This window comes from Protomyctophum parallelum, assembly GCF_964188405.1.
Source record: "Protomyctophum parallelum genome assembly, chromosome: 12".
Lineage (NCBI taxonomy): Eukaryota > Metazoa > Chordata > Actinopteri > Myctophiformes > Myctophidae > Protomyctophum > Protomyctophum parallelum.
The window spans coordinates 10,033,007-10,045,897 of record NC_139712.1 but is presented as its reverse complement, the minus strand read 5'-3'; the positions used below and the strand labels follow the sequence as shown (position 1 = coordinate 10,045,897).

Here is a 12,891-nt window from a genome sequence, read left to right as displayed (position 1 = left end):
CCAGATCATAAGTCCACAAGGGACTAAATTATTTGCAGTAGTTTAGGTATGAACCAAGATTATGTCTTGTCTAGATACTTCCTTAATGCAAACGAAGTCCACACCCACAGCACCAGAGGGAGTGCAACAAACTGTACAACCCAGATTCGGCACAAACAAGGGACTAAATTATTTTCGCTCCTATGCCACCAAAATGTGGAACGCCCTACCAACAGTCATTAAGACATGGGAATCCCTTGACTCCTTCAAAACTGCTCTCAAAGGGCACCTATACGGACGGCTGCAATTCGAAACTGGCCCCCGTAAAATCTGAATCCCCCCCCCCCCACCCCTTTTTCCCCCTCACTGTATAATGTTTCTTTTCCCTTTTTACCTCCTTTATGATGAATTCCTGTTCTGTTCTTTGACTATAATTATGGAAGTGTCTGTTTGTACGTCTCTAGATGTTTTGATGAATTGAACAATGTGGACCCTGTTGTAAACAAGTCTAATGCTCAATTGGGGTCGTCCACTCACAGTTAACAGTCTTTGTATTGAGTTTGTGTGCTTGAAATGTACTGTAATTCTACAAACTGTTAAAACAGTTTCCCTGCCAGGAATGGTTTAATCCAGGTTACTGTCGCTGCGATACACGACATACCCGCCTTTTGTTTTATGTGTTTTAATCCGCCGTATTGTAATAAATAAAAATAAAATTCGTCTTCGTCGCGGAGATAGAGACTAGATGCTTTCGTTTTGATGACGAAACCGGAAATCGTCACAGGCTGTGTGCTGCTAGGGCTTCTGGGAAATTGAGGCCAATGCAAATGAACGGGGTACAACGCCTCATGGAGGCGGGTCCTGTGCTGCGTCTTCCGGGTGTACCAAGATGGCGGGTGGTGCGATCGGATCACAACAAACCGAGGAACCTTTTTTCGTTTGATTTTCGCGGATCAAAAGCCCAAATAATTCAGCGTATGCTCTAAAGGTAATACAACAATCTCGGCAGTGAAGGGGGGTTGATTAAAATGCGGGTTACGCATTTAAACCAGTCAAACTGTTTTAATAAATCAATCAATAAATCAATAATGTAGAGATCGATACCTTTCCAAAGTCCCTGACGTCGAAGAGGTCGAAGGCCTCGAACAGGTCGCTCTTCTTCATGCCGAAGATGTCGGCGCACGCCGTCAGGAACGTCCGGATGTTCTTCAAGCACAGGAACTGTTGTGAGGAAGAGAGAAAAGAGGACGTGGTTTATATGACCCATTCTGACCTGAGATCAGATTCATACGAGGTTTCCACTGTACACACACACTGGTCTGATGAACCCATTCTGACCTGAGATCAGATTCATGCGAGGTTTCCACTGGACACACACACTGGTCTGATTAACCCATTCTGACCTGAGATCAGATTCATGCGAGGTTTCCACTGGACACACACACACTGGTCTGATTAACCCATTCTGACCTGAGATCAGATTCATGCGAGGTTTCCACTGGACACACACACTGGTCTGATTAACCAATTCTGACCCGAGATCAGATTCATACGAGGTTTCCACTGGACACACACACTGGTCCTATTAACCCATTCTGACCCGAGATCAGATTCTATAAAATGTCAGTCGCTCTTCGATTTTTCAAAAATAGCAGACGTACAAGCTCGTAGCGCGCCACTCGGTGGCGCGCTATGAGCTTGTAGATCTGCTATTTTTCAATAGCTAAAGCATAACATGATGCTGACTGTTGTGTGGAAGAGAGGACAGGTTAATTTTTAGTAAAGACTTGTTTCCTACCAGTGTTGTTTTCGTCGAAAAATGACGAAAAATGTTCGTCGACTACCTTTTTCCACTGAAGAAAACTAAATGGAAACTAAATGAAAACTAACCTATGGTGACTAAAACTAAGACTAAATATACTGACAATTTCGTCAACAAATAAAAACTAGACTAAAATGTTAGGAAGGGACTAGTGGACAAGAGATCCAGTATAAGTCATTTTACACTTGCATGCTGAAAATAGCCGATCTACAAGCACACAACGTGTCACGCTGCGACGCGTTGTGATGGCATCAAGACCCGGCAAAATACATTTTAGTCGACTAAATCAACTGTAGATTTAGTCGACTAAAATCTTATGACATTTAGTCGACTAAAACTAGACTAACACTAAGACATTCCAGGTGACTAAAATGTGACTAAAACTAAATGAAGTTTCAGTCCAAAGACTATGACTGAACTGAAATAGAAATTTGCTGCCAAAAACAACACTGGCTAGAAGGCTTTCTTACCTTTATTTGTAGTTGCCCTCAAAGAGGTCCAGGTGTTATTTTGTGCAAAAGTGCATTATTATTGGCTATTTCCCCTAATTCCTAAGCCCTCAATGGGGGTTGGGTTTTTGTGCTAATTCGCTTATTTCCATCTAAATAATACGTTGATTTTTGAGCGATGGAAATAAGTGAATTAGCACAACACCCCAATGCCCCAATCAACTCAATGCAATTCCCTTATGGTATAGGGTAAGTAGCCAATAATGCGCCTTTTGCACAAAATAACACCTGGACCTCTTTGGCGGGGACGTCACAACTAGAAATAAAAGGTAAGAAAGCTTCTCCTTCTCCTTTAAAACCATTTAAAAAATAGAATAGAACAGTTTTCTGAAAAACGTATGTTGTGTTAGTTTGTTCCAGGGACCCCCCACCATTTGCTTTAAAAATGTATATAAAAGATTTGCACACATTTTCACGATTTCATCTACTGTAATATCTTGACATGAGCTGCACTGTGTTCTCATTAATTTTCTGGGTGAAGTCGGTATGAGCCACGAAGGCATTCTCTCCAGATCCTAAAATATTCAGATTATATCTGTTCCTCCTTCAGGCTCCGTCTGGCAATAAAGCATGTAGAAATAGAAACGTTTGCACACTCCTCAGTTTAGACTAGCTGCCACTGCTCTGGATTAATTTATTAAATAAAACAGGCGCTCTGTAAACAGCTGGAGTCATGGTGTCTCCTTATAATGCGGGAGTAATGGGTGTCAAGTCCCAGCAGATCCGCGCACGGTCGCACGCATGGTTGCACGCACGGTTGCACGCACGCACGCACGGTCGCACACACGCACCACACAGACAGATCAGTCACACAGACGACGTGTGTCAGCGAGAGAACTACATGTCATGAGAACTACAGAGAGAACTAGAAAAGAGTGCCCTTCTGGGCACAGGTCTCCACCAGGATGAGCAGATGTGAAGAATTCCAGGCAAAGGTTTTTCCTTGGCCTCTAGGGAGTTGGCATACAACGTTATCCACAGATCCGTGCAGTTAGAGGTAAAAACACTTTTCGGCCAGTTATAGCGCCACCTTGAGGCTGAGTTGAAATTGTTCATGTGGCATTTCGTCCTCGGCCTAGTGGGAATGTGCGTGCACAATTTCACGGAAATCACGCGATGTGTTCATGATTTGCAGCATTTTGTTTGAAACTGAGCACTCCTGTGAACTTTGGAAGCCAATCTTAACCAATCAGGATGGAGTCTGAGAAATCTGACAGCCATTCGTTGAATGGCTGTAGAGAGACTGTGTACCAATTTGCGTGATGTTTGGACAAAATCTGTAGGTGTACTGTGCAAAAACTTGTTTTGCACAAAGCGGCCTCCTGGTGGCGCTATAACAGGCCGTTCTGGAAAGTTTGGGGCAGAGGTTCATCGTTGGCATCCAGGGAGTGTGTGTGCAAAATGTGGCATCGAGCGGGTTAACGGTGGCCGAGATTAGCTGTTCACGGACACACGGACGGACACACAAACGGACGGACGGACACACAAACGGACGGACGGACACACGGACGGACGGAGTGCAAAACATACTCTCCCCACATGCCTTCGGCCTGGTGGAGACAAATATCACAGGCAGACTCTTCACATACTAGAGCATGTCTGAAATAAGTGTCAGAGCTGAAATCGACATGTAAATATGGAATAAATGCTTAAACATGTAGCTAGGTGTAATGTTATAGAGTCCACAGAAGACATGTGAATATGAAATAAATGCTTAAACATGTAGCTAGGTGTAATGTTAGAGTCCACAGAAGACATGTAAATATGAAATAAATGCTTAAACATGTAGCTAGGTGTAATGTTAGTCCACAGAAGACATGTAAATATGAAATAAATGCTTAAACATGTAGCTAGGTGTAATGTTAGAGTCCACAGAAGACATGTGAATATGAAATAAATGCTTAAACATGTAGCTAGGTGTAATGTTAGAGACCACAGAAGACATGTAAATATGAAATAAATGCTTAAACATGTAGCTAGGTGTAATGTTAGTCCACAGAAGACATGTGAATATGAAATAAATGCTTAAACATGTAGCTAGGTGTAATGTTAGAGACCACAGAAGACATAAATATGAAATAAATGCTTAAACATGTAGCTAGGTGTAATGTTAGAGACCACAGAAGACATATAAATATGAAATAAATGCTTAAACATGTAGCTAGGTGTAATGTTAGAGACCACAGAAGACATGTAAATATGAAATAAATGCTTAAACATGTAGCTAGGTGTAATGTTAGTCCACAGAAGACATGTAAATATGAAATAAATGCTTAAACATGTAGCTAGGTGTAATGTTAGTCCACAGAAGACATCTAAATATGAAATAAATGCTTAAACATGTAGCTAAGTGTAATGTTAGTCCACAGAAGACATGTAAATATGAAATAAATGCTTAAACATGTAGCTAGGTGTAATGTTAGAGACCACAGAAGTGAACCTTTCAAGCCTGTTTTCTCAAATCGCTGTTTCTCTGCAAGACATTTACTCTATAAGCCATATCTCAAACTGGTGGGTCAAACTGAACAACCAATATGTCAATTTGAAGCTATGCTTCCCTGCTTTCATGTGACATGAAAAAAACGAAAATTAAAAAAGATCCAATGGCAGTCCCTCAGTCAAAATGTAGCAGCTATAGCAGATAAGGCAGGACTGGAAAAAGTACTCACTTGTTTTGCTTAAGAAAGTACAGTATCAACACTGCAATGTATAGAACTACTACTCTGTTACAAGTGAAAGTCCAGAATTCAAACTTTACTTGGGTAAAAGTACGAAAATATTGGTATCAACATGTACTTAGAAGTATCAACAGTATAGAAAGTACTCATTATGAAGATAAGGTCCCATTTCACAAATTTATCAAATGTATAAAATGTCTAAAAATCCTTTGGAAAAATAGCAGATCCACTCGGTGGCGCGCTACGAGCTTGTAGAAAAATCAAAAAGAACGACTGACATAGAAACATAGCTTTTTCAGAAAACTGTCAGGATGTAGAAGACATTTTTTTTAGAATCTGATCTCAGGTCAGAATGGGTTAAGGCATGTGTCTTTGTGGATACGGAGGAGCTGAAAGGACTCAAATGCAGAAAGTCGACCAGGCCACAGGCAGAGCAAAGAATATACGCAAGAGGTTTTATTGTAAAAAAAAAAAGAAAAAACCCCACGCTGATAAATCACAAGGGACGCCAAATACGGCCTTTACTAGGAGACATAAACTATAGAAGGAACCGCATGACATCATAATATGACAACCACATTAGATATCATAGATCATAAGATTAGATCATATATATGACAGGTATATGACAATTACATTAGATACATAGATCAAAGATTAGATCATATATATGACAGGTATATGACAACTACATTAGGCAGGGGGCCACGACTGTACGAATGATTGAAGTGTGTGTGTGTGTGTGTGTGTGTGTGTGTGTGTGTGTGTGTGTGTGTGTGTGTGTGTGTGTGTGTGTGTGGGCCATACAATGATTGAAGTGTGTGTGTGTGTGTGTGTGTGGGGGGGGGGGGGCACAGCGTGCACGCAACATGCACATGGAACGAACATTTCTGGGGTTTTAATATGCATGTTGTGCTCAAACACAATAATTATGTATTTATATATAATACATTTGTGCACAGTAATGAGCGGAGAGAGAGAGAGAGAGGGAGGGAGAGAGAGAGAGAGGGAGAGGGAGAGGGAGAGGGAGAGGGAGAGGGAGAGGGAGAGGGAGAGGGAGAGGGAGAGGGAGAGGGAGAGGGAGAGAGGGAGAGGGAGGGGGAGGGGGAGGGGGAGGGGAGGGGAGGGGGAGGGGGAGGGGGAGAGGGAGAGAGAGAGAGATGTGCGTGCGTGCGTGCGTGCGTGCGTGCGTGCGTGCGTGCGCGCTGCGAATGGGACGGTGGCTGCAACGCTGCAACCAATCACGTAATGGCTGAACCATACATTTCCGTTATGTAATTAACGAGGGAAATGCTTTCTTCTTCTTCATCTACTACTTCTTCCTCTTCCTCTTCCTCCGTATCCTCAATTCTGGGGCTAACGACCTTAATGCACACGGCGCTGTTGGGCCAACCGAGCCGACCGACCGGGCCTCTTTCCAGAGAACTCATTTGTCCTAATTATCTGTATTAGAAGAAAAAAAACTACAAACCCCATAAGAGCATCAAGGGGGGGGGGGGGGGGGGGGGGAGACAAGCTGACACAGCATAATGTTTTTTAAGTGAGGAGTACGCCATTAACGTAATTAATTGGCCGACATATGAAGCCACCTCGTCAAATGGCAAAACGTCCGTTATGACTGATAAATGGATTTATGGTTTGTGCGATGGCGCGGCGAGTCGGTAATTAACCCATTCTGACGGGCACCCATTTTGGTGTTGGCATCATGTTATGCTTTATAGCAATTGAAAAATAGCAGATTCTACAAGCTTGTAGGTCTGCTATTTTTTTTTAAATCGAAGAACGACTGACATTTTTAGAATCTGATCTCGGGTCAGAATGGGTTAACCCATTCTGTACGTAGGACGTCTGGAAACGTCATAAGGATCCCGAAATATTAGTGCCTACGACGTCTGTGGACGTCCTAGCGACGTCCCAGCGACGCGGGGCGAGAGAAGAATATTCAGAATTTTTCCTTTTTTTTTTGGGGGGCATTTCGCTTTTCGCTTGCCGTATGCTAACGCTCAGTGCAATAATTAGCTTGTCATTGACTCCCATGTTAGCGCGGCGGAAAGAATGACTCGTATCTCCTAATCCAGGGCGCTCTCCGTGGTGATGAATGGATCGATATGCTGGCGCTTCATTTCTGCTCCTCATCCGTCTCTCTCCGCAAAATATGAACGCTTTTTGGAGCGTAAAAAAAATATTAAGATGATCGGGGATGTGAGGTCTCTTTGTAAAGTCAACTTTTTTTAGGAAAGTGTTTCCGTTCATGGCTTTCAGAGTAAAAGCGATCAGACAACTCTGGCACCCCGGAGCTTCTATTTTGATGCACTTCCGGCACTGATTGTGTTTAAGGTGGGTTCCGTCCTACACAGAATCAAATGCGCTCTTCGATGTGATGTACATCTGCCTTATTTTGTGTTTCATACTCGAGTCTCTCCAGTGGTACAGTAGTAGTGACATTATGTGGGCCATCCACATAATGTTCTGAGGGTATTTCATCTGTCTTCCACAAAATCAAGATACATTTCTTTGCCAAGAATCTATAAATAGATCAAATAATTTCCTATATGAGCAGAGCTCAAATTTACAGCCGTGCTTTTCAATTAACCCTTTTCATGTCAAGGTCCATTATTATTTATTCTGCATTTATTCGAGCCACCGTTTGATGACATTAAGGCCTCTCAGACCCCCGAAAACTATAAAGACCCCAAAACTGTCATTTTGTTGTCGTTTTCCCATGCTCTATTGAATTAGATGTGGCATGATACCATAGGAGAGATAACAGGCAAAACCATCAAAGTAACAATTATTCTACACGTTCTCCAATTGTGTATAGACTTCTTGTAAAAGAAGTAATCCAGATGTTTAACCCATTCCGTACGGGAACCCCTTTTGGTGTTTTAACTATTGAAAAATAGCAGATCTACAAGCTGCTACGAGCTTGTAGGTCTGCTATCTTTTGAAAAGTTGTGAAAATGCGGCACAAATCTTTGAATATATATTCTTTCAGAAGACTTTTTTATTTCGACGTCAGGCCTTTTACAATAGTTTCACTCTCTCAAGAGTAAAATAAGCAAATACATGTGAGTACTGTTTTCACCACTGATTGTACATGTCACAGCACCCAAACAGAACGCAAGATTGTACATGTCACAGCGCCCAAACAGAACGCAAGATTGTACATGTCACAGCGCCCAAACAGAACGCAAGATTGTACATGTCACAGCGCCCAAACAGAACGCAAGATTGTACATGTCACAGCGCCCAAACGGAACGCAAGATTGTACATGTCACAGCGCCCAAACAGAACGCAAGATTGTACATGTCACAGCGCCCAAACAGAACGCAAGATTGTACATGTCACAGCACCCAAACAAACGCAAGATTGCACATGTCACAGCGCCCAAACAGAACGCAAGATTGTACATGTCACAGCACCCAAACGGAACGCAAGATTGTACATGTCACAACGCCCAAACGGAACGCAAGATTGTACATGTCACAGCACCCAAACAGAACGCAAGATTGTACATGTCACAGCACCCAAACGGAACGCAAGATTGTACATGTCACAACGCCCAAACGGAACGCAAGATTGTACATGTCACAGCACCCAAACAGAACGCAAGATTGTACATGTCACAGCACCCAAACGGAACGCAAGATTGTACATGTCACAGCACGCAAACAGAACGCAAGATTGTACATGTCACAGCGCCCAAACGGAACGCAAGATTGTACATGTCACAGCACGCAAACAGAACGCAAGATTGTACATGTCACAGCGCCCAAACAGAACGCAAGATTGTACATGTCACAGCACGCAAACAGAACGCAAGATTGTACATGTCACAGCGCCCAAACAGAACGCAAGATTGTACATGTCACAGCACGCAAACAGAACGCAAGATTGTACATGTCACAGCACCCAGACAGAACGCAAGATTGTACATGTCACAACACCCAAACAGAACGCAAGATTGTACATGTCACAGCACCCAGACAGAACGCAAGATTGTACATGTCACAGCGCCCAAACGGAACGCAAGATTGTACATGTCACAGCGCCCAAACGGAACGCAAGATTGTACATGTCACAGCGCCCAAACAGAACGCAAGATTGTACATGTCACAGCGCCCAAACAGAACGCAAGATTGTACATGTCACAGCATGCAAACGGAACGCAAGATTGTACATGTCACAGCACCCAAAAAACAGAATGCAAGATTGTACATGTCACAGCATGCAAACGGAACGCAAGATTGTACATGTCACAGCACCCAGACAGAACGCAAGATTGTACATGTCACAACACCCAAACAGAACGCAAGATTGTACATGTCACAGCGCCCAAACGGAACGCAAGATTGTACATGTCACAGCATGCAAACGGAACGCAAGATTGTACATGTCACAGCACCCAAAAAACAGAATGCAAGATTGTACATGTCACAGCATGCAAACGGAACGCAAGATTGTACATGTCACAGCACCCAAAAAACAGAATGCAAGATTGTACATGTCACAGCACGCAAACAGAACGCAAGATTGTACATGTCACAGCACGCAAACAGAACGCAAGATTGTACATGTCACAGCACCCAAACGGAAGACACTGCTGTTGTCGTGCGGTCACACACTGACCGCACGACCGCCAAGCATCGTTTATCCATCGATTCATCGTTTTTTATCCATCGATTCATCGTTTATCATCTATTCATCGAGGGACGACATTCCTTATTGACTCGCCGTCACTCTGTCAGTCAATAACGGATGATTGTTTTCACGACAGTGTATTGTATACATAATACTGTACATACAAGTGATGCAACGCTCTCTACAGAACAGAGGTCAAGCTATCATTAATTAACCCATTCTGACCTGAGATCAGATTCATACGAGGTTTCCACTGGACACACACTGGTCTGATGAACCCATTCTGACCTGAGATCAGATTCTAAAAATGTCAGTCGTTCTTCGATTTTTCAAAAAATAGCAGACCTACAAGCTCGTAGCGCGCCACTCGGTGGCGCGCTATGAGCTTGTAGATCTGCTATTTTTCAATAGCTAAAGCATAACATAATAATTAATATGCACTCTACTTCTATTATGTGCGTATGCGTTTACACTCAACTTAGGATGGCTCAGGGGCCACTCGGCAAAACACCAAAAGTCCCAAGGGCCGCAAGTCCAAATAATGTCGGTCCTATATTGGATTTTTTTTGTTTTCGTGATTTTTTTAACACATGAGTTGTCTAAAAATTGAGGAAACACAGAGAAAACGGACTTAATTTCCATCTAGGAAAGGCCAAACCTCATTGGAAAATATTATTGTCATGACATGGAATGATTATTAATAAAAATGAAGGCGTTTATTCACAAAATGTGATGAGAACACATGAACAGACTACTGTTGCAAATAAATCAAATATCAGAGATAACCAAGAGGCCAATACTACTGAAATGAAAAAGCCATATCACAGTCTCATGGACTGGTACAAATAAATAATAACATACCTATAAATTTCAGTTTCCTACTTAATGGGTTCAGGCTCTCTGGACAAGAATCAGGCTTCATTCACCAATGTGAATTAGTAACAGTGCCATTGTTCTGAGATCAGATTCATACGAGGTTTCCACTGGACACACTGGTCTGATTAACACCATTCTGTCCTGAGATCAGATTCTAAAAATGTCAGTCGTTCTTCGATTTTTCAAAAATAGCAGACCTACAAGCTCGTTTTGAGCTTGTAGATCGTTTTGATCTTGTAGATCTGCTATTTTTCAATAGCTAAAGCAACAATGTAATAAGTGCAATAAGTCAGTGGCTGAAAAAAGCAACAGAGAATCATGAATATCTTCCAGTGACATTCAGTCACACTTTTCTTTACTAGTAATTACTGCCTACAAATTAAAACGAATAGTTTCATGAATCAGGTTTGATTTGGGCGACATCTGTCAACCCATTCTGAACGGGAACCCATTTTGTTGTTAGCTATTGAAAAATAGCAGATCTACAAGCTCGTAGCGCGCCACTCGTTGTAGGTCTGCTATTTTTTGAAAAATCGAAGAGTGACTGACATTTTTAGAATCTGATCTCAGGTCAGAATGGGTTCATCAGACCAGTGTGTGTCCAGTGGAAACCTCGTATGAATCTGATCTCAGGTCAGAATGGGCTAAAGAGGAGGCAGGAGAGAGACGACATACATCGGGGACGGTAAACAGTAAACGCCACAACTACGTGACACGAGAGAGCGAGAGAGAGCGCGAGCGAGAGCGCGAGCGAGAGCGCGAGCGCGAGCGAGAGCGAGAGCGAGAGCGAGAGCGAGAGCGAGAGCGAGAGCGAGAGAGATTTCTTACTTAATGTGACCCCACTCCTCCAACAGTCATGCATGGATGCATGGGTCTCGTCAATGAAAGCGTTGCGCTGTTCTTACTCGATAATTCCCATTCCCACTTTCACAGATCCCAAACAACCCAGGAGGATGTTCTTTGCACAAGCTCCAAAAGTCAAAACACGCCGCTTTCTGTCCGCGCCCGTAACTCGTTTGCACTTCTCAAGTTCCTCATGACGGTCGGTGTCGTTCACCGAACGCCAGCCGATATACAACTGCACAACGCGTCGTGGACACATGCTGCAGCGGGTGCTTGTGGACTTGTAAATCGACAACAACAACAACAACAACAACACAGCCACTTTTTGTCGGCAGGAAGAACAAACAGCCTCGTGTGGTTTACAAGCGCTAGAAAGGACTTTTCTTCACTGAAAAGCAGAACAAACATTTTGTATTGGTCACTGTTGTTTTCGTCGACTAAAACCAAGACGAAAAATGTCCGTCGACTACCATTTTTCACTGACTAAAACTAAATGGAAACTAAATGAAAACGAAGCTACGATGACTAAAACTAAGACTAAATGTACTGACAATTTTGTCAACAAATAAAAACTAGACTAAAATGTTAGGAAGGGACTAGTGGACAAGAGATCCACTATAAGTCATTTTACACTTGGTTGCATGCTGAAAATAGCCGATCTACAAGCTCACAACGCGTGTAAGCTTGTAGATCGGCTATTTTCTGAATGTGTAAAAACAGCCATTACGACGGCATCAATGCCCACCAAAATACATTTTAGTCGACTAAATCAACTGTACATTTAGTCGACTAAAATCCTATGATATTTAGTCGACTAAAACTAGACTAACACTAAGACATTCCAGGCGACTAAAATGTGACTGAAACTAAATGAAAGCCATTCAAGAGACTAAAACTAAAATCAAAATCAAAACACTGGTATTGGTATGCCTGCTATATCTCCTAAAGGTATACCAACATCAATACATCATGGAATTGTGGACAAAATATCATCCAATGAATTTTGATAACATATTTTTGAGCCCCGAGAGAGGCTAAAATGTCATCAAACGGTGGTTCCGTGGCTCAAATGCTGAATACATGTATAAATGGACCTTGGATATGAAACAGTGTTGTTTTCGTCGACTAAAACTAAGACGAAAAATGTTCGTCGACTACCTTTTTCCACTGACAAAGAACGAATGGAAACTAAATTAAAACTAAGCTACGATGACTAAAACTAAGACTAAATATACTGACAATTTCGTCGACAAATAAAAACTGGACTAAAATGTTAGGAAGGGACTAGTGGACAACAGATCCACTATAAGTCATTTTACACTTGGCTATTTTCAGCAAGTGTAAAAACACTCATTACGACGGCATCAAGGCCCGCCAAAATAAATTTTAGTCGACTAAATCAACTGTGGATTTAAGTCGACTAAAATCTGATGACATTTAGTCGACTAAAACTAGACTAACACTATAAGACATTCCAGGTGACTATAAAATGTGACTAAAACTAAATTAAGTTTCAGTCCAAAGACTATGACTAAAACTAAA

At 42.2% G+C, this 12,891-nt stretch overlaps 1 protein-coding gene across 1 annotated transcript in view; it reads right to left on the bottom strand.

The window, feature by feature from the left end:
• vav3 (vav guanine nucleotide exchange factor 3) overlaps window positions 1–12,891 on the bottom strand; it is a gene marked incomplete at both ends in the record, with an annotated part of 199,015 nt that overhangs the window by 164,760 nt on the left and 21,364 nt on the right. The window contains 1 exon segment of the mRNA XM_083777615.1: window positions 1,084–1,200. Coding sequence (XP_083633741.1) covers window positions 1,084–1,200 — 117 coding nt within the window.